Source organism: Nomascus leucogenys, chromosome 22a (genome assembly GCF_006542625.1).
Source record: "Nomascus leucogenys isolate Asia chromosome 22a, Asia_NLE_v1, whole genome shotgun sequence".
Taxonomy (NCBI): domain Eukaryota; kingdom Metazoa; phylum Chordata; class Mammalia; order Primates; family Hylobatidae; genus Nomascus; species Nomascus leucogenys.
Window position 1 is genome coordinate 68,135,542 of NC_044402.1, and position 26,341 is coordinate 68,161,882.

At 36.6% G+C, this 26,341-nt stretch overlaps 1 protein-coding gene across 3 annotated transcripts in view; it reads left to right on the plus strand.

Moving 5' to 3' along the window:
* LOC100604697 (24-hydroxycholesterol 7-alpha-hydroxylase) overlaps window positions 1-26,341 on the plus strand; it is a 103,370-nt gene that overhangs the window by 26,621 nt on the left and 50,408 nt on the right. For all 3 annotated transcript variants that reach the window (XM_003254213.3, XM_012508861.2, XM_003254212.3), the window contains one exon: window positions 675-765. In XM_003254213.3, coding sequence (XP_003254261.1) covers window positions 675-765 — 91 coding nt within the window. The remainder of the gene's footprint in view (window positions 1-674; window positions 766-26,341) is intronic.

Below are 26,341 nucleotides of genomic sequence, written 5' to 3' on the forward strand. Positions count from 1 at the left end.
AAGTTTGAGTGGCCAAGAGATAAAATGTGCAAATATACTATATTCAATAGCATTCAAATGTGAAAGAACTCAAAACATTTTTTTTTAATTTACTAATTCAGAGCCAAAAAAAAGCCAAAAAAAAAAAAAAAGGACTCTGTTTTTGACATTGAGTACTCTCATAATTTAGTTTACGGGATGGTTTCCTGCTGTGTTTTCCTGGGCTTATTTAAAACTACTATGTTTCAGTTGCAGAATATAAAATTTGCTAATTCACTTGTATTCTAAGGAAATTAAATCTTAAGAAATGTTTTTGTTTTGGATTAATATTCTTAAGTGTCATAACTAGTTGCTTCTGAAAATTTAATATATGCCTATATAATATTTTATGTTACTCATTAGTAAAAATAACAACTTTTCTCATTTTTTAATGAAGATAGATGTTTAATCTATTTAAATTATATAGTTAAATTATAGTGACAGAATAAAAATTTAAATCTGTCTTCTTGGAGATATATTACATATCTCTTATTCATAATATCTAGTTGTTTTCAAAATATGCTTCCTACTAATGTGCTTTTAAGGTTAATTTAACCATCATCCTTTTTTAAAAATATATGTATGGCTAATACTAAATATGCTTTTGTTCACCTTCAAAGAAGTTCATATTTTTGATATGTGTTTTTCTTTTTAAGGTTGCATTTTGGACACTTGCATACGTCCTTTCTCATCCTGATATACACAAGGCCATTATGGAAAGCATATCTTCTGTGTTTGGCAAAGCAGGTACTAAACCTTATTATATAGAAAGACACAGCTAATAATGCATGTTTGTCACACATTATTGGCAAAGCTAAATACCTATAATTTTATAAAAATTCAACATAATCCAAAATTCAACGTAATTTGTTATATATCAGGATATAAATTGATCAGGTAGAATCCTAGAGTTTAATTACTGTCAAGCATATTTTTGTACAACTCCTTCATTTTCCAGATGATGAAATCAGTGCTATAGAGATTGTGATTTGCCTAATTTCCTTACTTAAATATATATACACATGTTTCTTCTTCTAATGTCTTGGATCCTCACCTCAATTGAATGAATGTCCACAGTTTTCAAGTTCGGGATTTTTCAGATTTTGTAAAAGTAATAGGGGGTATATTCCATATATTACATAAGAGCCCTGCTAGGACTGTAGAGGTCAGGTAAGGCTTGCTACCAAAGGATTATTAAAAGACAACAAACAAAAAACAAGTAAACAAAAAGAAACAAAAAAACCCTTATGGTTGTTAGAAATTTGAGGATTTAGGAACTGCAAATAGGGATTGTTGCCTTGAACCCTTTAGTTCAGATGTCGGCTGTTTATTTATCATCTATTTTAAAAAGCAAATACAAGCTTGAATAGAGAGTACTCAACTACTTGTTTATTCAGCATAATTTGACCAATCTGGGGAGTTGACTTTTTTAAACTTCTTAATATGTCGTATTATGTATCCTGATGTAAAAAGAATAAGAAATGATAGGGTTTTCTTGGAAGAAAACAATATAATATTAGGGCAAAAGATATGATGCCAGTTAATGGTTTTCCCTCTCCCTTCCATGATTACTGAAAATATTTTATTTAAAGTTTTTTTTTTTTTTGGATTGCTTCTTATGGAGTTAAACCAAAAAGTAAACTGGCTTGGCAAGCATGAATATCTAAGTAATATTGTCTGAGCCTTGAGTATGCGTCAGCAGATGCTGGACCTTATAGAAATGGTGAGCATTATTATCATTGAATGCCAACAATGCTAACAGGTTAGATTCTGGAAAGACACTGGTGAATATAAGAGAAGACAACTGGCCTTCGTGCAGCTTGCATCTACAAAACAAATAGAAAGGCACATGCCCACATGTCTACAAATGGAAAAAGGCAATGCACTCTTGATTGTCACATATTCTCCTTTATCATTTCCTTACTAGAGTCTTTTCCTGACTTAGGGTCCTCCAAATTTGTGGTCTTTAGGAAATAAAAGAGTAGAGAGGGGATGATGGGGATAATGTGGGGGGTCCTCTCTGACCCAAAGGCCACAACAGAAGTGTAACATTAATCTAAATTTCTACAAGGCTTAATTCTAGAACTCTTGAACCCAGTTCTGTGGGAGAAAGATTAAAACCTTTTTTCTTTTTCTATGTTATTGTTTATTTTTAAAACCCATTGTTCTCTTCTGACACACAAAAAATGCTCCTTTGAATAGTACTACCAGTGCAACAGCTACATTATATCAATGCTTTCAGTCTATAAGACACTACTGCAGAATTGAAAACTATTTATGAAAGACATCAAACTTTTTTTTAACCATACTTATACAGAAGCTATTCAATCAATCCATACATAAGATCTAGTAGCAGCTCAGGAATTTAAATGTTGTGAGAGGAGTCCACATATCTTTGGAAGCTGATATCAAGGAAGATATCCATGTGTCCATACAAAGGATTCTGTCAAGGAAGGAACATTTAGGTACATTGTATTAGTCAGGATTCTCCAGAGAAATGGAACCAATTAGGATGTAAATAGACACATAGATAAAGAGAGAGATAAAACTCCAAAGACATTTATTATGAAAAATTGGCTGACCTGACTGTGGAGGCTGAGGAGTCCCATGATGTGCTGTTGATGCAGGCTCTCAGTGGATTGGATGGTGCACACTTACATTAGGAAGGGAAGCCTACTTTACTGAGCCCTGACTGAGCCCATCTGTCATCCAGAAACACCCTCACAGGCACACCCAGAATAATGGTTAAACTGAATACCCCATGGCCAGTCAAGTTAACATATAGAATTAATCACCATCTAGGCATTGTTTAATCTGTTGAGTTTTGTTTCTCTGGAGAACCCTGAGTAAATTTACCCACCCACATATAGGAGGGCAGTCTGCCCTGCCCAGTCTACTGATTGAAATGCTAATATCAACTAGTAATACCCTCACAGACACACCCAGAAATAATGTTTAGTCAAATATCTGGGCACCCTCTGATCCAGTCAAGTTACATGTACAAATTATCATCACAGACATGGAACAAGAATCTGACTCAGTACAGCAGTTTTTCCATTCTATGCTCTTGTCTCCCACAAGATCACCATTTCCTTCTTGGGAATGTCTTTTATGAATTTCTGATGCTGTATCTCTGTAGCTTCAACACTCACTTCTAGTCACTTTGCCCAACTTTCTTATAAAACAAATCTCAGGGTAAAAACTACTATTGAATACTTGGGAAAGGAAAGGGTCAGACTCATACCACTTTTCTAAAGGCAGTTAGTTCTTGAACTATCTTGATAGCTGCCTTTCAGCCTACTCTTGTGTTCTCTATTTGTTTACTTTAAAACGAAAACTTTTTGGGGCTCCTTTGTGAAGATGCTTGCTTAGCCCCAATTATTTTGGGTGGTTCTTTTCATTATTCTACTTCCTCTAACTAATCCTGTACACATTCTATCTAAGTCTTTATTATCTACCTGAGTCTTCATTATCTTCCTAAGTCTTCATTATCTGCTTCTTCCTTTTCTTGTTTTACAGCTGTGTTTTTATTTTTTAATTGCACACTTTTTAATTTATAGAGACAGGGTCTCACTTTGTCACCTGGAGTGCAGTGGAGTGATCATAGCTCACTACAGCTTCGAGCTCCTGGGCTCAAGTGATCCTCCTGCCATAGCCTCCTGAGTAGCTAGGACCACAGTGTGTGCCAGCATATCGGGCTTCATTTTTTCTAATGGGACATTGGGATAGAGGAAGGTAGAAGCACATTCTCAGGTTGTCATCTTGAGCTATAAGTTTGTGTGCATGTAACATGCATCAACTTATAAATAAAATTATATATATATAATCATATATAATTAACATACCATAAAATTTATCCTTTCAAAGTGTGAAATGTAGTAGTTTTTAGTATATTTATAAGATTGCAACCATCAACACTGTCTAGTCCCAGAACATTTTTATCACCTTCATTTTTATCACCCATACCCATTAGGAGTCACTTTCCATTTCCTTCTATTTCTAGCTTCTGACGACCATTAATTTACTTATTGTCCTGACACATTTGCCTTTTGTGGACAGTCCATATAAATGGAAACATATGATATGTGGTCCTTTATGTCTGGCTTCTTTCGTCTAGTGTACTGTTTTATATTATAATGTTTTACATTAATTGATTTTCAGGTCTCGAAGCATCCATGCGTTTCTGGAATAAATCCTGCTTAATCCTCATGTATAATTTTCTTTATATGTTGCTAGATTCAGTTTGCTAGTATTTTTTGAAGTTTTTTTTTGAAGAATCTATGTTAATAAGGAATATTGACTTACAATTTTCTTTTCTTAAAATAACTTTGTCTGGTTTTGGTATCAAGATAATTCTGGCTTTAGAGACTGTATTTCTTCCTCTTCTAATTTTTGAAAGAGGTTATGAAAGATTGATGTTATTTCTTCTTTAAATATATGGTAGAATTCACCAATGAAGTGATCTGGTCGTAAGATTTTCTTTTTGAGAAGTTTTTTGATTAATTCAGCCTTTCTACTTGTTACTGGTCTATTTAGATTATCTATTTCTTCTTGAGTCAGTTTTATACTTTATGTCTTTTTAGGACTGTCCATTTCATCTAGATTATCTAATTTGTTGGTATAAAATTTTTCATAGTGTTCCGCACAATCCGTTTTATTTCTGTAAGGGCACTAGGAAACCAAATATTTCATTCCTGATTTTAGTTTGGGTCCTGTTTTTACCTTCTTGGTCATTGTAGCTACATATTTGTCAATTTTGTTTTCAAAGAACTCACTTTTTAATTTTGTTTATTTTAACTTGATTTTATTTTTCCTAGTGATTTTTGTATTTAATTTAATTTTGTTCTAATTTTTACAACTTCTCTACTGATATTCTTTATTTAGTTCTTTAGAAATGATTTCTTTAGTTCTTTGAACATAATGAAAATATCTGATTTAAAGTCTTTATTAAGTCCAGCAACTGAGTTTCTTCAGGGACGCTTTCTGTTGATTCCTTTTTCTCTCTGTGAATAATCTATTTAGACAGTCTTCTACTTACAGTGGTTCAACTCTTGATTTTTAACTTTATGATTGTGTGAAAGTGATATACATTCAACACTGTATTTTCTTATTTCATGCCTTGTTTCATGTTTCTTATTATATGCCTTATAATTCTTTGTTGAAAACTGGACATTTTAAATAATAGAATGTAACAACTTTGGAAATTAGATTCTTCCCTTTCCTCAGGGTTTGTTGTTGTTGCTGTTTATTGTTCTTGTTGTTTGTTTGATTGTTTAGTGACTTTTCTTAACTAATTCTGTAATGTTTGCATTCTTTGTCATGGGTGGCCACAGAAGTCTCTGCTCCATTATTTAGTGATCAGGTATTAACTAGACAGATATTTCTTTACCTCAGTAATTTAGAAGTCCCCATTCTTTGCTGAGGGGCTGTGTGTGCATGTTGGCCACGCCTTCAACACTCAGCCAAGCAGTTGACAACTCTGCCTTAGCTTTCACTTTCTACCTGTGCAGAGCCTCAAGAATGGGTGTACATGACAGCTTGTGGTCTTCTCATGTCTTTCCTGAGCATGAGTAAAGCCCTGGGCAAATGGATGCCTTTCTAAATTCCTGGGAATTCATTAGACCTCTGCAAAGCCACTATGAACAACTCATTCCCTAGCCTTTCATTTTTCATCTTGTTGGTTTGCCTGTTGTTTGTCCAACAGTTATCTACTGACTCAGATAGTTGCAAAGTTAAACAGTTGTCTTTAAATATTCCCCTGGAGGAAAGGCTTTTCATACTGAGTGAGCTCCAAGTCATGTCGAATAAAGACAGTCTTGCAAGTAAGATCTTCTAGGAAACTGCCAACTTGTCGCATAATGAGAATACTGTAGTAATGAGATTTAGAAGAAGTTCCAACCTTGTTCTGCCCTATCTAGTGACTGCTGGGTTGTTGATTTTCACAGTGAATGCAGACTTCTGGCTTTTAAGGCTTCTATGGAGATATATAGAGGGGTTTGAGAATAGGGCAGGTTAAAATGACATTAAGCTTGATGTTCTTATCAAGATTCAACTATTTTTTTCTTGAATAGACATTCTTGAATTGCTGCAAAACTTTGGTTAATCTGTAGAATTCTAAAAAACTTGATTCTTAGAATTTTTACCAAATTTCTTATTGCTTTTAAGGAGGGAACTTTAGGAGATCCTTGCTCTGCTACTTTTACTGATTTCACCCTGAAATATAAGTTTTAAAATTTCTTTAGAAAAACCTCCCAGGCTTATGTGGATTAACCCTTAATTCATCCGTTATTTTACTTGGCCCTCAAACTTATTTTGTGAGTGCTCACCATGTGAAGGCATTGTGTGAAGTACCAGAGCTATGAAGATGAATAAAGTACGGTCCATGTTCTTGCAGAAACTTATGAACTAAGTGCTTTTTATAAAAATTGAAGACAGGTTTGGAAGTATCCAGAAGATATTAGGAGAGAAAAAGGAATATTTACATTGTTTCTTTGGAGACATGTACCTGCTGGTAAATTCAGTAAGATTCCTGTGCCTGGAACTCTTTCCCTTACTAATCTTTCAGTCAGCTTGAATGTCACCTCTTCAGATAGGTATTTTAGTCTTACCCCATCTAAAGTCACTTTCCCCAACTCTGCCCTTGGTGATTTTCTGACTTGTCTTACTCTATATTTCCTTAAAAATAAGACAAGTTAGAGAATCACTAACTTTTAAACATATTTTTTATTTGTGTATTTATGTATTTACCCCACCAAAATGCAACATCTCCAACAACAGAAACTAAACATAGTTGGTCTTTGTAGTAGCTAGCTGCCTAGAACTTAAAAATTATTCAACAACTATTTTCTGAATGAGTTTAATGAACAAATGTAAGAACATACGGCTAGTTTTAAGAGATAAGTATCTTGGTCTAGCCTCTGTTTGCAGCTCTATCAACCATCCCATTTGACATTTTATGTGAAATGAATGTTTTATATAAAGACTTTTTGACAGTTTTCTGCACTTAATTTTGAGTTAGCAGAACCCTGTTGTATGATGGTCAGTCAGTTGGGAGCCACAAAAGGAGCTAGATCCTTTATTAGGATTTCCACAGGAAAGGCAGGGAAGGGACAAGTCAACAGTTTAGCATTAGCTAATTTGAATAATCCCCAGGGGCTCTAAACTGTAAAGTGGTTTCTAGTGGCCTGGTATCTGGCCCTGAGATGATTAAGGCGGAGGAATATTGCTTTTTGGGTTATCTGGGCCAGATAGAGGAGTATAGTTCTAGATCGGTTGATTTGCATGTCAAAGGTATGCTCCAGGCTGAGTTCTGTGCTGACTGGAAGAACTAGCTTGTCCCGAGAGGGAGAGAAGCAGTCTCTCCCCAGCCAGAAGGGTTTTCTGTTTCTTTTAAAGATGTTATACATTTAAGAAATATTATTATAAAAAAATTTACACACCTACACAAATCATAATATACAGAAAATTAAAAAATATATATAATACACCTAGTCCCAGCCACTATCTTATCAGTACTTTGAGACACTGAGCCATTTCAAGCCCAGTAATCCATATGAATGGTAAATAATGTTAACTTTTCTCTAGGGTTTTGATCTCTGTAAAGCATTTTTTTTGCCTATGGTTTTATTTTGTCCCTTAATTTTGGGTGAAACATATATTACCAAATCATTGATGATCTGATAAAGAATAATTTTGCTTTGCTATCAAATTTTGGGGTATAATTCCTAGAAATGAGTCATTTTGTTTTAAATTTTAATTGATAAGTTACTACACATTATTTCAGTTGCCTGTCATAACCTCATAATATAGTGTGGACACTAGGGTCAGACTGCCTGAGTTGAAATCCAGGTGGAGACACTTATTAATGGTGCATCTTTACTCAAGTTATCAAGTTCTTTAAGCCTTTTTCCTCTTTGGGAAGATGGTTAATAATAATACTCATCTCGTGACGTTATTAGAAGGATATAGCAAATGTAAATTAGATAGATAGCATAGTACCTGGCAAATCATAATTGCTTTGTAAATCTTAGCTATGACCAAAACTGATACAACTATATCAGTTATATGAAGTTTTATAATCCTCCCATATCATGAAATTAGTAACTGTTAAAACTTTGAGTTTTTCTACATCGAAATATTAGTCAGTGTTGTTTTTTGAAATAAGATAGTTCCCTTGACTTGTAATCCCAGCACTTTGGGAGGCCGAGGCGGGCGGATCACAAGGTCAGGAGATTGAGACCACGGTGAAAATACAAAAAAAAAAATTAGCCGGGCGTGGTGGCGGGCGCCTGTAGTCCCAGCTACTCAGAGAGGCTGAGGCAGGAGAATGGCATGAACCCAGGAGGCAGAGCTTGCAGTGAGCCGAGATTGCGCCACTGCACTCCAGCCTGGGCGACAGAGCGAGACTCTGTCTCAAAAAAAAAAAAAAAAAAAAAAAAAAGATAGTTCCCTTGAATGTTTACAGTCACAAATGAATTACTTTCGTATGAATTGGCCGCACTTTTGATGGTGTCAAAATGCAGCAGAAATATAGCATGAGACTATTTATGTCTAATATTGCCCTACAAGATAGGAGTAGTAGAAACAGTAATAGTTAATACTCAGCGCTAATTAAGTAGCAGGCCCTATTTTAAGTGCTTTCCTTGTTGGCTTATTTAATCCTTGGATCATCCTTCCTAAACATTATTATTTGCCCTATTTTATGCATGAGGAAAGTGAAATCCCAATTAGATAACTTACCTAAGACCATACAGCTAGCAAATGGTAGGGGTGTGAGTTGAGCCTAGTTTGTTTGGCATGAAAGTTGACAATACAAATCAGCAAATCTCCTTGTTTCAAAATTGTACTTAGAATCCCTGAATTATGATGCTTCAATCCAATTTCTAGCTTTATTCTGTTCCAAGTTGTTTCCACATTAATCTTCCTAAAGCATAGCTCTAGAGGTATGCTACATGTATACTCAGAAAATCTTCCTGGAGTAACATTCATACCCCTGAGCCTGATACCTGTGGCCATGATGGTAGGTTTGACCCATCTTTGCATGCAGAATCACAATCTAACCAAGGTAGACTTTGGAATACCCACTAAAAACACTCTGCATTTTCTTTCTGCTATGTGTTAACATTTATAACACTGAATATTATTTAATTCTAATGTATTTATAAAAATTTACATATAAGTAAACTTATAGATTAGAGAAAAACATTTTCTAAGCCATTCACCTCATTTTTGATTCAAAAAATATGACTACCATATTTATAACCCAGTTGTTTTCCAAAACAATATGATGTGTCTGCCAAGACAATAAAATTACCCAAAGGAATTAATGGCCACTTAACCAGGGCACTTTAACCAGAGCGATGGTCTGTGGCTAATGTAGACAATCATCTTTACTTGTTGTGTACCTATACCTTCTTCTGACCAAGGCCACCTGGACATGTAGATCCCAACCCCCTAATTACCTCTAAGATTTTGTTCCATTGATCAATCGCCAATCTCTTGGTGGGTTCAACTTCTCTTTCTCCACTGGCTCTTTTCTCTCTCTGTGTCAGATTCTGGTACTCAGTGCACACATCCAGTGGCCTCACATCTCACTCAGAATGAAATCTAAAGCCTTCAGATGGCCTCAGAGACTCTTTGTCATCTGATTCCTGTCTAACTCAATGACCTCATCTCTGCCCTTTCATCCTTGTTTATTTTACCCCAGCCACACCCATTCATTTATTAATTCAGCAAATATTTGTTGCACTCCCGTTATATGACAGGAACTGCTTTAGGAACTTGGGATATATGAACAAAGTAAATATTACTTTTTTCTTGGTGCTTACATTCTGGTAGAGGAGGCAGATAATTAACAATAAATGTAATACATAAGTAAATTCTAAATGTAAAAATATTAAAAGGTGATAAATGGCTGGGCATGATGGCTCATGCCTATAATCCCAGAGCTTTGGGATTGCTTGATGCATTCAAGACCATCCTGGGTAATATAATGAGGCTCCATCTCTTAAAAAAAATTGTTAGCTGGGCATGGTGGCATGCACCTGTGGTTCTAGCTACTCAGGAGGTTGAGGTGGGAGGATCGACCTGAGCCCAGGAATTCAAAGTTGCAGTGAGCTAAGTTTGCGCCACTGCACTCCAGGCTGGGCAACAGAGCAAGACAAAGGAAAGAAGGAAGGAAGGGAGGAAGGAAGGAAGGAAGGCAGGCAGGCAGGCGAGGGAGGGAAGGAAGGATAAAGAGAAAGAAAGAAAGAAGGAAAGAAAGAAAGAAAGAAGAAAGAAAGAAAGAGAAAAAAGAAAGAAAGAAGGAAAGAAGGGAGGGAGGGAGAGAGAGAGAGAAAAGAAAAGGAAAGGAAAGGAAAGAAAAAAGAAAAGAAAGAGGAGGAAAGGAGGGAGGGAGGGGGAGGGAGGGAAAGGCTAGAGAAAATCAGGAATGCCAGGGATGGGGGAAGGTGGTATTATAGTATTAAGTAGAATCAGTGTAAGCCCTAATTGGCAAAGTGAGATTTGAGCAAGGACTTTAAGGTGTTAAGAGTTAGACAAGCAGATATCTAGAGAAAGAGCTGATTGGGGTCAGAGACAGCAGATGTGGCCTCACTGTGGGCTCACAAAACTCTTTGAGATCACCATCATGATGGCATTTCTGTTGGAAGATGTTTGTCCTTTTTTTTTTTTTATTCCAGAGAAGAATGTGAGCACATTTCTAAAAAATAGTTAATATTAGGTTAGAAGAAGAGATTCAGAAAAAAGCTTTTCTTTCTTTGTCGCATTATTCAAAGCAAAATTTGATTCAACTATCAATGTGTGGATTTTTAAATAAAAAAAAAAGAGGATGAGCATTTGATTTTGATTCAGAAAATATGACTACCATTCAGAAAATATGACACCAGTACACAGGTGTTCTAGTTAATTATCGCACTGTTCTAAAAAACTGTCAATAGTTTAGACAAGTTTGAAGTATCATGAGAAAGGTGGGGAGATATCATTGTACTTAGTCTGCTTTTATGGAGTCTTTAAGCGAGGGGTCACTAGCCTGGGAATAGACAAGGAGTGTATTTCTATATATACACACAGACATATGCATATATAAATATATATTATGTTTATAAAAAGGTATATAGTTATAGTTATGAAATGTATTTATATTTATAAAAATATATGTTTGTAATGATATATTTTTAAACTCATATATATTATTTACAAACACACATATTGATACATATCCATTTTTGGCTACGCAAAATCTGAACCCTATGTTTCAACAGAAACTTGCCTACCATAGTGGTGCAGAAAAATGCTAGATTTTTGTTTTCCTTGCCTTCCTTGAAACTAGGATATTACCATGAAAATAAGACTTGGCCAATCAAATCTACCAACCCAAGACTTTGAATCCAGAGTTACCGAAATAAAGAAATGGGGACTAAAAAATTTTCCCTGGAAGCAACTGCAGGTTTTGCAGGATGAAGTTTCTGGGGACACAGTGTCATTCAGTATCCTGTGCCAGCGGCCACAATGCGCTTGACATCAGTGGCAGTGTCATGCTTGCCAGACCAGGTCTGTGGCCTGATTTGGAGCAAGATTCCTGGCTATGCACCCTTCAAGCCTGGTTGTCTAGCCCTCCTAAAAGTTACATAAACTACTTAATAAACTTTTAATAAATTATTATTTTACTAAATCAGCTAGATTTAGGTTCTGCTGCTTGCCTCTAACAGATCTTGCTGATAAAATATAGAAAGTGTAATAACTAGAATGTACAATATGGAGAAAATGTAGAAGTGACAAAGTCAGCTATCAGGAAAAGTGAATGGAGCCAAAGGAGAGAATGAGCATACTCTCCTATGGTGGTATAAGGGATAAGATGAAGAAGAAAAGACACATCTATCCAGATTTTCTGCTGTGATCAATGTACAGTGGACTTTTTACACTGGAAATGTCTGTAGGAAGCAGAAAGTCAGGTGAAAAGGGAAGTGTGAAAGCCATGAACCTAGCAGGTTCTTGTGTGATGGAAACTAGGAAGATGGGGATATACTTCCATGACACCTCTCCTTTTTGTATGTGCTCTCTAAATATGGTTTGGCTGGTGCAAAAGTAATTGTGGTTTTTGCCATTACTTTATTTACCATATTTAGAGAGGATGTATAAAGAGGAGAAGATGTAATGGCTTCCATCACCACTGAGACATTTCTTCCTCCTGTAGGGTTTTATGTATTCTCAATATGGTGAATATTGTTGTATCCACACAGCTGAAGAATAAAGTTATCTTTTTACTTTGACATTAAGCTATGTAGTATCACAGATTCAATTTTATTTATTTAAATATTTACATTTTAATTTGTTTAAGGAGGATTTCATCAGCCTACCGTTATGGTTTACTTTTCTATTTTAATTAAAATATAATTTTGTTTAAATATTTAGAGTACATATTTAGATGTGGTGGGTTTTTTTTTTTTTTGCTTCTTTGTGTTTTGTTTTTTTCAAAATAACTACTAAAGTAATACCGGATCATAAAAGATTAATTGACAGCGTAAGTAGTCACACTTATGGGTAACTGACCTAAAGTAATCAAAGGCATTAATGTTTAGCTCCTGTGTAGGCTGTGTTATAAAGTAATTTTCATTTCTAATTCAGGACTCCCACTGTGAGAATCTGCCCGTCAACAGAGGCTCATTCCTTCTTAAAAAAAACAAACAAAAATGTACTTGAAGTTTTTTCACTGGTTGCATTTGACTTTTCCACCTATGCTTTTTAACTTAGGATAGCATACACATGCACCCTTTTTATTTTATTTTTTTGCTGATCAGTTTTACTTTGCCTTTATTTAAACAATAAATTAATAAACATTTTCTGTTAATTTAGAAGGAACCAGATTAATTAATAGAAATGCACCTGCATAGAAATGCTTCCTATCTTACATAGAAGTCATGATTTATGCATCATAAAAGGCACATACAGAATTTTCATTGGATTAGAGAGTTAGTTAGCAGTTGGATTCATGAATTTCAATCTTGTCACTCACTAACTGTGTGATTGTGGATGAAAGAGAAACCTTGCTCAGAGCCAATCAACAGTGGTTTTTGGTACCTCTGTGTTTTGATTTAGCAGCAATCCTGACTAGGGATACGCCAACACTGTGGGATGGCCAGGGTCTGTTACCTGGTGACATTGACTTAGGTAGGTACACATTATACACTGGTGAGGAAAGCGTCTGACTCTCCTCATAAATATAAACAAGTATAAACACTAGTAAAGTGAAAAGTGATATTCTAGGTAAACTCCATATTGTCTGCTTTATTTTAATTAGTTGATTAGTTTTACTTTATTGCATTTAAGCATTTGTATTTATTCTTGAAATCTTATATATTGTCATTGTTTACCCATATTATAACTTGTATGCAGCTTCCCTTCACTTGGATGTGTCTCAGCACCATCTTGCCAACCAATAACAACCTTCTTGGAGGACTCCATCATGGCGTATTGTAGACCTGAGTCCCTTCAGTGAACTTAAGCTCACGCTCACTACCCAGCTCCAGCCTGCCAGGGCCCAATGGCTGATGGCCAGAGTTGTGTCTGTGACAGATTCTTGGCCCCTTGTGCGATGCATTGCCCAAAATAATGAAGAAAGAGATCAAGGAGCAGAGCCAAGGACACTCCAGTGGAATTATGAACAGAAGGAAGTCATTTTATCTTAAAAAATTATCTCCCTTCCCACCAGTAGCCTGACGCTATGAACCTAACACAGAGATTTTGGAGGCTATAGCTTATCATGCAGGAAATTTCTCACATAGCCTCATTTACCTTTGCTAGCCTAGCTTTTAAAATCCAAGAATGGACCCAGGAAATTGTAGATTATGGAGGAGCTCCTTACAAATTACTTCTCATTTATCAACCTTGAAGACCACATATAGATTACTTTAAAAAGTATTTATAAATGCAAGAAAGTTCATTTGAAACTATTCTTTCTACCCCAAATATATAATTTGGCTATCTTCTTATTCCCTTGGCCTTGAAGATCAGGATGATGTCATTTTGGAACTCATAACTTGTGATTTTCCTATCCACTAACCTAGCCATAATGACTAGGGTGAGACTTGCATGTCTAATACCTGGCCCAGGAGAGATTTCTCAGGAAGCTTTATTTCTTCCACTGTTTTCTACCTTTAATATCCAAAGTGGGTCTTGTGATACCCTAGCTCAAGAGATTTTGTGTGAAGTCACTCTCTCCTTTTTTATTGCCTAGCTTCAGTGGCTGAAAGAGATGCCTCTGATAGCTGTAGATTATTTGATATCCCTGTTCATATTTATAAGCTTGGAGATAGGTTCTACTCTGGTGCCTCTCATTTTAAATCTTTCACTATCTTATTCTGGGGCAGCACTGTTGATCTGCTTTATTTATTCTCTACATTTTTTCATTTAGACACAATTCTTTCTTCAGAGCCTTCTGTTGGTGAATTTTTCAAGCATTTGGATAATCTTTTTTTTCTTCTTTAGGAGATACTAAGGTAAAAACTCTTAAAGTCAGGCTGACATCTCTCCAGAGAGCATAAACCAAAAATTTGGACTCAGACTCAGTACACTGACTTTATACATAAAGGTATTTCTAGATCAAAATTTATTTTACATATTATTATCTACCCACTGTTCTCTTCTTTAGGCAATATTCTCTCCCTTTTATTTATCATGTATTGGACTATATCCTTTATTCCTTGAAAAAAATATCATGATTATGAGGCATGCTCCATTTTTGTCCTCCGGTAATTGGAGAAATTGATAATCTCTTTTTTAAAATATGAGAGAAGCACTTCTTAAAATAACACCAAATATTATTTTTCAGAAGAGAATCTTGTATGGTTGACTTGGTATAGTGGCATTGAACTTCTTTTGGCATGATAGAATGGGATTTAGGATATTTAATATGTGCATGTATTGACGGAAGAAAGAGTTGGGAGGGTCAGCCTGTCAATTCTCCTTATCTTCCATTGGATGTAATAACCTGTTTTCAGAAACGTTGCAGTCAGTCCTTCATATCTTTCTCACTCCATTGTTATCACTGCCTTTTCCAGGCTTTGCCTATTGGTATGAATGTCAAACTGAAACAGCTGAGCAGGAACTACTTCCAAAAGGTTATTACTTGTAATTTTTCAATAGGAATATGGGTCTTTGATAATAAAATCTTATCCTAAATCCTTCACATGCCAAAAGGCCATATCCATCCTTATAAAAGTCAGAACTAGAGCTGAAGGCCAGAAATGACTGAGATGCTTGGAAGAAGCTGGTGGCTGGAGGAGGAGAGTAGAAACACGTGTGGTTTACCAGCTACTGCTACAATCCCTGAGGCCCCAGTGCTCAGATTCCCAGAGTCCATGGACAATCTCTAGGCTTATTATTTGCTTTCCCCAGTCTGTATTCACCACAGATGCTTTAAGCTGCTTTTTAAGCCTTCCTTCTCATGTTACATCTCTCCTTCCTATTCATTTAACTGGTATTTCTCTTGCGTAAAGAAATCAGACTGCGGCAGGACCTATATGGAGGAAACTATAAGATTTTTTTAATATACACGTTTTAAAACAGTCTAAATAAAGAAAAAGGCATATCACATTCCTGGATGGGAAGATTTAATGTGAAAATCCTAACACTTTTCAGATTACTGTACATATAATTATAATGAGAATTCCATTTTTTGGGGAGTATAGTTAGCTAAATGATTTAAAACTATATAGAAAAATAACTGTGATTATAAATAAAAATTATTAGAAATGTGACCAGACGCAGTGGCTCACACCTGTAATCCTGGCACTTTGGGAGGCTGAGATGGCAGGATGGCTTGAGGCCAAGAGTTTGAGACCAACCTGGGCAACATAGTGAGATTGTCTCTATGAAAATTAAAAAAAAAAAAATTATCCGGATGTGGTGGCATGCATCTGTAGTCCCAGCTACTTGGGATGCTGAGGTGGGAGGATCACTTGAACCCAGGAGTTCGAGGCTGCAGTGATTTATGATAGTGCCACTGCACTCCAGCCTGGGCAACAAAGTGAGACCCCCATCTTTTGTATACATGAAATGTAAATTAGTAAGGCCCGATTCACCCTAATTAAGGACAGATTTTAATAAGTTATTAAAGCTTATTATAAAACTGCTAAAACAAAAGAGCACACAATTGGCATAGGAAAAACAATTGATCCACATAACCCTTGTGTATCTTTTACCAATAAAAATCAACTTTGTAATCTTTTCTTTCAAAACTAAAACTGTGGGGAAATAGTTTTTTTAAAAATTGTTTCACATTGTCTAGACAAAATTTCCCAAATGATCTACATTTGGAAAGAATTAATATTCTAGAAACCTGCACTCAATGGAGACAACCTATAAAGAATTTGCGGGGATAGCAGAGAGTGAAAAGACATTTAACTTCACAGCTACCATCATGATCTTTCATCTGCTGTCATCCCCTCTTCCTTGAATTTTCTATAATTTGACTTATTATCTTTCCCATAGATATTTTATCTCACACAACATGTGTAATAATAAACATGTGCAATTACAAAAGAGATAAAAGTTTTACAAGAAACAACAAACCCAAATAGTATATCATTTTTCTTTGTTAAAGCAATATTTGGGAGGTAATATAGAATATTCATTTTTATATTGAATTTTTGAAGGGTCTCTCAGCACAGTAAGCTTACAAGTTGCTTGGAATGATAGCACAAGCCTTGTGTGTTAAAAAAGGCTGGAATAGCTTAGATTTTACATGTGTGTCCTCAGCCCTGGAGCTTCCCGTGTGGACCTCCTTCTGTTTTTCCTTTCTTCATTTTCAAGAGGTTTCTGTGAGCTCTCTGACTGAGGCAACAAGACATAACTAATCTCCAGGGACTCATTCTACTCTTTTCAAAAAAGATTAATCAATTTTTTTGATGTTAGGCAAATCACATTTACTGTCTACTGATTTTAGGTACCCAATAAATTTCTTTTTTTTTTTTCAGACGGAGAGTCGCTCTTGCCCAGGCTGGAGTGCAGTGGTGCAATCTCGGCTCACTGCAAGCTCCGCCTCCCGGGTTCACACCATTCTCCTGCCTCAGCCTCCCGAGTAGCTGGAACTACAGGCACCCGCCACCATGCCCGGCTAATTTTTTTTGTATGTTTAGCACAGATGGGGTTTCACGGTGTTAGCCAGCATGGTCTCGATCTTCTGACCTCATAATCCGCCCACCTCGGCCTCCCAAAGTGCTGGGATTATAGGCGTGAGCCCACGGTGCCTGGCCCTAAAACTGATTTTTCTATTTGGTAATCAAAGATCAGTTTCACACTATTTCCTTTCAAAATTGAAAGAATAATTGCACAAAAGCGTTTATTGTTTTCTCTATTTAGAGACAAGTCAACAAATACTCGTCTCAAAAAAAAAATTCCCACAAATCTGTAACCAGCCCATTCTCGCTATCTATAAATAACTGTTATAAAGCCTGTTGTAGGCCAGGCACGATGGCTCACGCCTATAATCCCAGCACTTTGGGAGGCCGAGGCGGGTGGATCACCTGAGGTCAGGAGTTCGAGACCAGCCTGGCCAATATAGTGAAACGCCGTCTCCACTAGAAATACAAAAATTAGCTGGGTTCGTGGCAAGTGCCTGTAGTCCCAGCTACTCGGGAGGCTGAGGCCGGAGAATCACTTGAACCCAGGAGGCGGAGGTTGCAATGAGCCGAGATTGTGCCACTGCACTCTAAACTGGGCAACAAGAGTGAGACACCTTCTCAAAAAATAAATAAATAAATAAATAAATAAATAAATAAATAAATAAAACCTATTGTGAATGGTATTATCTACTTCAGATATTATCACCTCGATAAGAGTGAATATATATTTTATTAAAAAGTAGATATATAATTTTAAAAAATGGAATTGCTGAACATTACTTTTATTGAAGTTTTAAAAATTCCTGAAATGAAGGGAAGGATGTAAGGGTCTCTTTTTTCCCACTCTAGAATACTGACTATTGTAAAGTTTTATTTATTCTTTCTCTTTAGCTTTGTCTCTGTTCTCTAAAAGCTGACTTTGTAGGATCTTATCTGGAGGTCTCTGGTTGAGAAAATAAGCCAGAAATCTGAACAGTTACAGTTTTCTGCCCTTATTTTCTCACAGGAATTGTTGTCATTGCTTCATTGTTTTTGCGTAGAAGTCATAGAAATGCTATATATTTTCCAAAACTATTGCATAATTTTCTGAAATGACAGTATAAACACTAATTTTTTATTATTTGGTTTTTACTTTTTGAAGAAATTACTATTGTAAAATTTGAAGAGTAGATTTATTGACCAAATGTTGATAGGAGTCATTGCTGAAGGTTATTGAATCAGTTTGTTTGTTTTTCATCTATTATCTCATGTATGTTTATTCCAAGTTCATTCTCCTTCATGTGCACTATGATCTTTTGCACACCCTTCAACTTTACGTATTTTAAACAAGCTGTTCTAGGAATATGGAAAGGCAGCCTCTGAGAAGGAAAACTTACTCATGACACAGAGGAGCAAACAGAACTGAGAATTCATGCTTTCAAAAGTAATGAAAGAGGTGGTGGACTGTGTTGGGGTTGCACTCTTTAAATCTTGGAAGGATTTTATTATTTGCATTTTTTCATCTTTTCATTCTTTTCGTTCTGATTTTCATTCTTGGAGAAGCACAGGGATTTCCTCAGTATTCAACTCCACTTTGCAACCCCACCTTCCGATTCAGTCTCCTTGAAATTACGTTTGCAAAGGTCTGAATGACTTAGTAAATGCCTACCATTCCTCTTCTTCTCTGTCAAAACATGGATTATTTCCCCAAAGTTATTAGTTACATTTTTAATGAATATTACTTCAAAGCTGCAGAAACAATTATATATATATTTACTTATTTACCTACTGTGTCTGCATGTATGCGTGTGTGTGTGTGTGTGTGTGTGTGTGTGTGTATAGGGGGAAGGGCCTTGAAATATTAAGGAGCTAGAGAAGCCATCTCTCAAAGAAGGACATCCTTTAGTGATTCTATTTGACTCATGTTCTTTTTTTTTTTTTAAGCCCAAGAAATTTTTGTGATTAATTTTAGAATTTAAGTTAGCTTTCTTTCTGACTCCAACCCATCCTTCCAGGCTTAGTTGAAATTTCAGCCCTAAGTGAGAAGAGACACTTGAATCCTCTTATATGAAACTTAGAGATATTTATATCTGGGTATTTTTTGTGTGTGTTCTTGTTTCCAGGATCCTTTAAGGCAGTGGCTGTGTGTTTCTCATTCCCTTCTCCTCTTTGAGGAAGCAATGTGGTGTGGTAGCAAGGTTGAAGCCTTTCAGTATAGACAGACATAGGTTTGAAGGCTGTTCTGATACTTTCAAGCTTGTCTCCTTGAACACTTTAACCTCTCTGAGGCTCAGTTAGCTGGCAGGTATCTATGAGGAATAAATGAAGTGATCCAAAATATTTGTGACATTAGATGGGCAATAAGTTTTATTTCCTTCCTATCTCTTATAGCACCTATGCTTAGGCTAGCACATAACAGATATGGAGCAAATTTATATTGAGTGAATCAATGGCTAAAGTAATAGAATTTCAATTTGTTATAATTATTAACAAATATAACATATGTAATGTGTTATAATATACTTATCATTATGAGTATGTGTCCTAAAACTATATATAATATTTTATAAACTTTTTTTGCTATTTCTGAATGCAAGAATCATTTCTTTTACTTGATTTTCAACATCCTAAGGTTTGCTTTTACCATGTTTATGCCAAGAGTTTAACAGGTGGTTTCTGAATTTTAGCCCAAATCACTCATAGTTTCTTTATTGGTCTGTCTTCTGTACTGGTCCCTGTCTCCATTAGACTGTAGCCCTTTTCATGATTACCTTGGCATTCTTCCAAGTGAAGCCTTCTAATTTTAGAGTCACAATGCTGGAAGAACAAATCACAGACGTGCATTGAAGTATGCACAGTATGGGTACAGAGCTATTTCTAAGAGTCAGTAAAAAAGGTCTTTTATACTAAAGAATCATTCGAAAACTTAGTGTATTTCCTTTTCTTTTTCTTTTTATGGTCCAAGAATGCTACATTATTTTTCTCACGTGACACTGAGATTTGAAAAACTAAAAATATTTTATCAAAATATTTATTTTCCAAATGTAGGCTACATCTCTAATACATTTATAGGTCATAATTTTAAGTATTTTCTATTCAAAACAAGCTTCCGTTTCTGTATTATGTAATATAAAATGTTTTTACCCTTTTTAATTTAATAAGAGTACTTTACCCAAAAATGTTTTTCTGAAGGAGGTCAGAAACTTCACCATTACTAGAGTCCAAACTTTTCCAAGACCAGAATTATGCAATATGTAGGTCACCGTGGAGACTCTTGGATTTTCACAGATCTGATTTCAAACACAAACTGACCGTTAGTTGCCACCTATCCTTGGTCAAGTAGAAAGATACTTCTTTTCTGCATCCTATAGCTGCAGTAAAATAAAATAGAAAAAAAGTAGAAGAATTGTTTGATTGATCTGTCCAGTGTAGATGCCGTAAATAGATTTTGAGAGAAAATAAATTTTTTGAAAAATAAGATATAGAATTTAAATTGTAAGCTACTGCTAATTTATTTGTAAAGTCCATTTGTGAAGGGCCCTAACTTGCTGGAACCGCCTTGGTTTTTAAAATAAAGGTAAATTGTTTGGACCCCATCTCAGGTTTCTAATTATCTTTGGAGGGAGAAATGGGAGAGGAGGCAAGAGGTAGAGGCTTGTGTTTTTTCTAGCCTTTTCTTGATTCGTAGTTCCTGCATTTGCTGATTTTGCAATTTCTAAACTCTTTCCCTTCTGCATGTCTGCCACGTTTTCTGCATTGCGTTGCCTCACTGGACATCCTCCAGCTGTTTATTTCCCAAAGCATTAAGTTAATGTTAGCTGATTTTATTAAAATATTAAACATATGGGACAAGGAAATTAGAAATTGCATTGCAGTCAGAAACAACTTAAAATTAAAAGTCCTGTCTGCCAAAGAATTTTCCTTGACACTCTACTAGGTTATCAGTGACCTATCATTGAAGCTGGGCCCTCTCTCTTCTTGGAAATCCCCAGCTTTGTCTTCCTTACCTTGCACACTGGCAGCCCCAGTTGCCTTTCACTTCCTGTGCAAAGCCGCTCACTATCCCTTTGTCTCACCATGGACATTCAGGGATTCTAACATAGGACTTCATCTTCTCATATATACTGCTAGGCAGTGGTTTTCTTGGTTTCTTTTTCTAGAGTACATTCTAGAACAAGCTTGTCCAACCTGAGGTCTGCAGGCCACATGCGGCCCAGGATGGCTTTGAATGCGACCCAACACAAACTCGTAAAGTTTCTTAAAACATTATGAGATTTATGCATGGACCTTTTTTTTTTTAAGCTCATCAGCTATTGTTAGTTTTAGTATTTTATGTGTAGCCCAATGCAATTCTTCCTCTTCCAGTGTGGCCCAGGGAAGCCAAAAGATTGGATACCTGTATTCTAGAAGAATTTTGTGTCCCCTCATAGATTTTTAAATTGATGTCTAATAGTTGCTATCTTATGTTTAAGTAATTGCAAAGGAATTAAGTAATTCCTGGTATATTTTCTACATGTTCTTAGTCTATTTAAAATGCATATCAAAAGTTGCAGATTTATTATAGTTCACTCAGTTATGAAAAATGGGTGCCATATAACCTGATTCTCAAAGCCAGTTCTTATTACCAAGCTAATAATCCAATCCAATTTATCTTCTAACAGAAAAGGTCTGACTTCATTGTTTCAATTCAAATAAACATGTTAATATGTGTTGCTGTGACACTCATCTCACTTTTGAATTCTGATTCTAAGATCATCAGGTGGACAAACATGGTTTGTAAGCAAGGACTAGTGGACAAAGAGGTGAAAGAAGACGTATCTGCTTTTGGTATTTCTTTCCTGTGCCTGTTTTACTTTGCTCTCAAGGGCTTTTCCCTTAGGTTCCATGTGTTATCTAATTGCCCTTTTGTTTGGCAGCCAAGAGATGTTTATACCTCAAGGAAAAAACAGTAGAGTAAAAATCGGCATAGCTGAGAGGCAAGATATTCCATCGTAAAGTCAGGAAAAGGTGACTGTATTGGGGAGATGGGAAAAGAGAACTGGGCCACAGTCTTTTCTTCAACAGATCAGTTTTAGAAAACAGTGAATATGGAAGTTGAGTATCAGGGAATTGATTTCCTTAACATTATTTGCTCTCATGTGCCCTCTGGGTGTGTGAATGTAATTCGAAGATGATTATAATGTATTCTAAACAAAGACATTTTCCTTATAAAGTATAGACTACTTTTCAGGGAAAGAAATTTTCCTTGTAAAATATAGACTACCTCTTAGGGAAAGCATATTGTAAAATAAGCATATTTTACGGGGTTATCCAGATACTATGCTAGGCATTGTATACTTGACTTGGTTATATAAATGATATGTACAGTGAAGACTACATAGAATTTATAGTATTGTAAAATTCAAATGCTGGAATAAAATCTGGACTTCTAAGCAATAGGAAATACCATGAGGAGCAAACCAGTACCTTGTCCCCTTGATGTCCCCTAGGCAGGGGCAAACTTTTTCTATATAAGGCAGAGAGTAAATATATAGCCTTTATGGAATACAAGGTCTCTTTCGGCCGGGCGCGGCTGCTCACGCTTGTAATCCCAGCACTTTGGGGGGCCAAGGTGGGCGGATCATGAGGTTAGGAGATCGAGACCACGGTGAAACCCCGTCTCTACTAAAAAAATACAAAAAGTTAGCTGGGCCTGGTGGCGGGCGCCTGTAGTCCCAGCTACTCGGAGAGGCTGAGGCAGGAGAATGGCGTGAACCTGGGAGGCGGAGCTTGCAGTGAGCCGAGATTGCGCCACCGCACTCCAGCCTGGGTGACAGAGCGAGACTCCGTCTCAAAAAAAAAAAAAAAAAAGGTCTCTTTCACCACTCTGCTATTGTAGTGCGAAAACAGCCATAGACATGTCAATGAATGAGTAAACCAAAAAGTATCTGAGACAGGTTTCAATCAATTTAGAGGTTTATTTTGCCAAGGTTAAGGATGTGCCCAGGAAAAAGGAATACAAAACCACAGGGATATTTGTGAGTCCTGCTTTTTCCAAAGAGAGTTTGGGGACTTCCATATTTAAAGGAGGAAGAACAGGCAGTGGGGGAAAGAGGAAGGGGAAAAAAAAGGAAGGAGGGTAGATAAAAGGGGCAAGTGCTTGCATTCTTTTGGGTCTTTGATCAGTGTTCACTGAATCCACATTTTACATGTGAAAGAGGGGATAGAGGAATAGTCAACTGTATATTCATCTAGCCCACAGAAAATGGTCAATTTGTATAAGTAAACATAGAGTAGCTACCTGTGGAGACCTCTGGCCTTCTATCTGGCCTTATCTGTAGCTATTTGCTTAGGAACAAAAGGAAAGGCAGTTCCAGCTTAATATTTCCCTTTGGCGTAGTGAATTTGAGATTTGTGGTCCTGAGATTTTATTTTTCTTTCACATTTCCAATAAAACTTCATTTATAAAATCAAGCAGTGAGCTGGATTTGGTCTGTTGGCCATAATTTGCCAACCCATACCCTATGCTATGGCTGCATACAGGGGAGAAGGAGAATAGGGTCCAATATATGCGACTGCATGTAAGCTCCAGACCTTTGTAGCTGTAAAAGTGATATAATTTTGAACCATTTCTGAAATCCTGGCCAGTTAAAAATTCAATCATAATTGATCATCACATTGTTTAGTTTTATTGTTCAGAAGAAGAAATAAAGCTTTTTTCCCCCCCATTTTATATTTAGTGGCTTTCAGTGTCAATATATCCAGTCAGAATTTCTGATTTAAATCATAACTTTTAGCCACTAAGTGTATTTACCTACATTTTATAAAATAGGAAAGATAATTTAAAAATTGGCAATAATAACTGCTTTAAGCCTAGACTATTTAACAATAAAATCCAAGGATGTCTTCTACCTCTTTTAATTCAGCACTGTGGTTCTTTTTTTTTTTTTTTTTTTTTTGAGACGCGCCACCAAGCCCGGCTGATTTTGTATTTTTAGTAGAGACAGGGTTTCTCTGTGTTGGTCAGGCTGGTCTTGAACTCCTGACTTCAGGTGACCCACCCACCTCGGCCTCCCAAAGTGCTGGGAATACAGGCATCAGCTACCGTGCCCAGTTCAGCACTGTGGTTCTTAGAGTGTGGTACCTGGACCAGGAGCATCAGTATCACCTGGAAATTTTCCAGAAATGCAAACTCTTGGGCCCCACGTCCAACCTACTGAGCCAGAAACTTTCGGGTCCCTGCAATCTGTGTTTTCACAAGCCTTCCACATGATGCTGATTCATGCTTAAGATTTGAGAACCACTGCTCTAGTATATATCAGGTTTTTACTAACTCTTTTGTACTTAAAGATTTTTACATTCTCCCTCAGAAACATCTTTCAAATGTGACTTCTCTACATACCTCCCATTGCTGTTACACAAATTAAAAGCTTCCTAATTAACCTCACCTTCCACTGTTTTAGACATGCATTCATCCATCCATCCATCCATCCATCCATCCATCCATTCATTTATTCAGTAAAAATATATAGAGTACCTACTGTATGCTGGACACTGTGTTAGATATTGGATATACATCGAAGAATAGATCTAACAAGATTCTGAAACACATGTAATCACATCCTATTTGGGGGATCCCGGGTTGTTTTATATATTAATAGGAAGTATAAGGGAAATAAAATGACATAATAGTGATTAGGGAGATGTTAGTTGGGGTGGTGAGGAAAGGGTTTCTGCAGAGGAGAATTTTTAGCTGAGAGCTAAAAGGTGAAAGGGATCCAGCCTTTCAAACAGTTGGAAAAGGCAGAGGAAATAATAATAATAAGTAACCTGAGGACCGGCATGGTGGCTCACGCCTGTAATCCCAACACTTTGGGAGGCTGAGGTGGGCGGATCACCTGAGGTCAGGAGTTGGAGACTAGCCTGGCCAACATGGTGAAACCCTGTCTCTAAATAATAATAATAATAATAATAATAATAATAAGAAGAAGAAGAAGAAGAAGAAGAAACCTGAGATTTTGCCACATGCCAATTATAGTTGTAAGCGCTTTACAGGTATTAACACTTTTAATCCTGACAGCAACCTTGTGGGCATGTACTTTCTATATTTCCATTTTATATGTAAGCAAACTGAGGCATAGAGAGGTTGTATGATTTACGAAGGTCACATAGCCTCTAGGATTCAGTGTGAGATGGGACTAGAGGGATAGATACGGCTTTTTTTGCCAAAGTGAGAATGTTGGATTTAATTCTAAATGATATTGAAGCCATTCGTGGGTCCTGAGATGGTACTGTCTTGGTCTTATTTACAAAGGGGTTGTAGAGGAGCCAGGTGGGAGCAGGAAGCATGATGAAGGCTGTCACCCTGGACCAGATGAGAAATATTCACGGCTTGGACAAGAGTGGTAGCAATGGAGATGGAATGATGTGGATGGAAGTAGGATTTAGTTTGCAAATAAAAGCAAATTTTGCTGATTGGTTAAGGAAGTAAAAGGGAAAGGAAGGACAAAGGAAAACTGTTTCTCTACACATAACACTTCTGACACCAAATGTGTGAGTTTTCCACACCAAACAATTCTCTAATTCTCTTCAGATATCAACTGGGTGTCCTAGAACAAATCAATTCTGACACTAACTGCATGACATTACCACAGACCTACAGGTTAGGGACTCAGTCCCGCAAGACTCTCCCCAACTTCAGATGCCCATTGAAATTAGTGCAGCCCCAGGTTATTCACACTTCTGTCCAACTTGTCTACAAATCGGGAGTTTTCCACGACCACCTCTTTAGATTCAATAATTTGCTGTAAGGGCTCAGAGAACTCAGGGAAACACTGTGCTTACTATTTCTGGTTCATTACAAAGGATATCAGAAACGATACGCATGAATAGCCAGATGAAGAAGCACATAGGGCAAGGTTTGGAAGCGTCCCAAGCACAGGAGCTTCTTTCGCTGAAGTTGGATGTGTTACCCTCTGGCACATGCATGTGTTCACGAACCCAGAAGCTCTTTGAACCCCTTTATTGAGGGATTTTATGGAAGTTACAGTACAAAGGTGTGATTGATTAATTCATTCTCCATTGGTGACTAGCTGAATCCCCAGCCCACCTCCCTTCCCCAGAGGCTGGGGGATGGGGCTGATAGTTCCAACCCTCTCATCTCATGGTTGGTTCCTTTGACAACTAGGCCCTAATCTCCAAGAGTCACTTCATTAGCATAGTCAGGTGTAATCGAAAGGGGC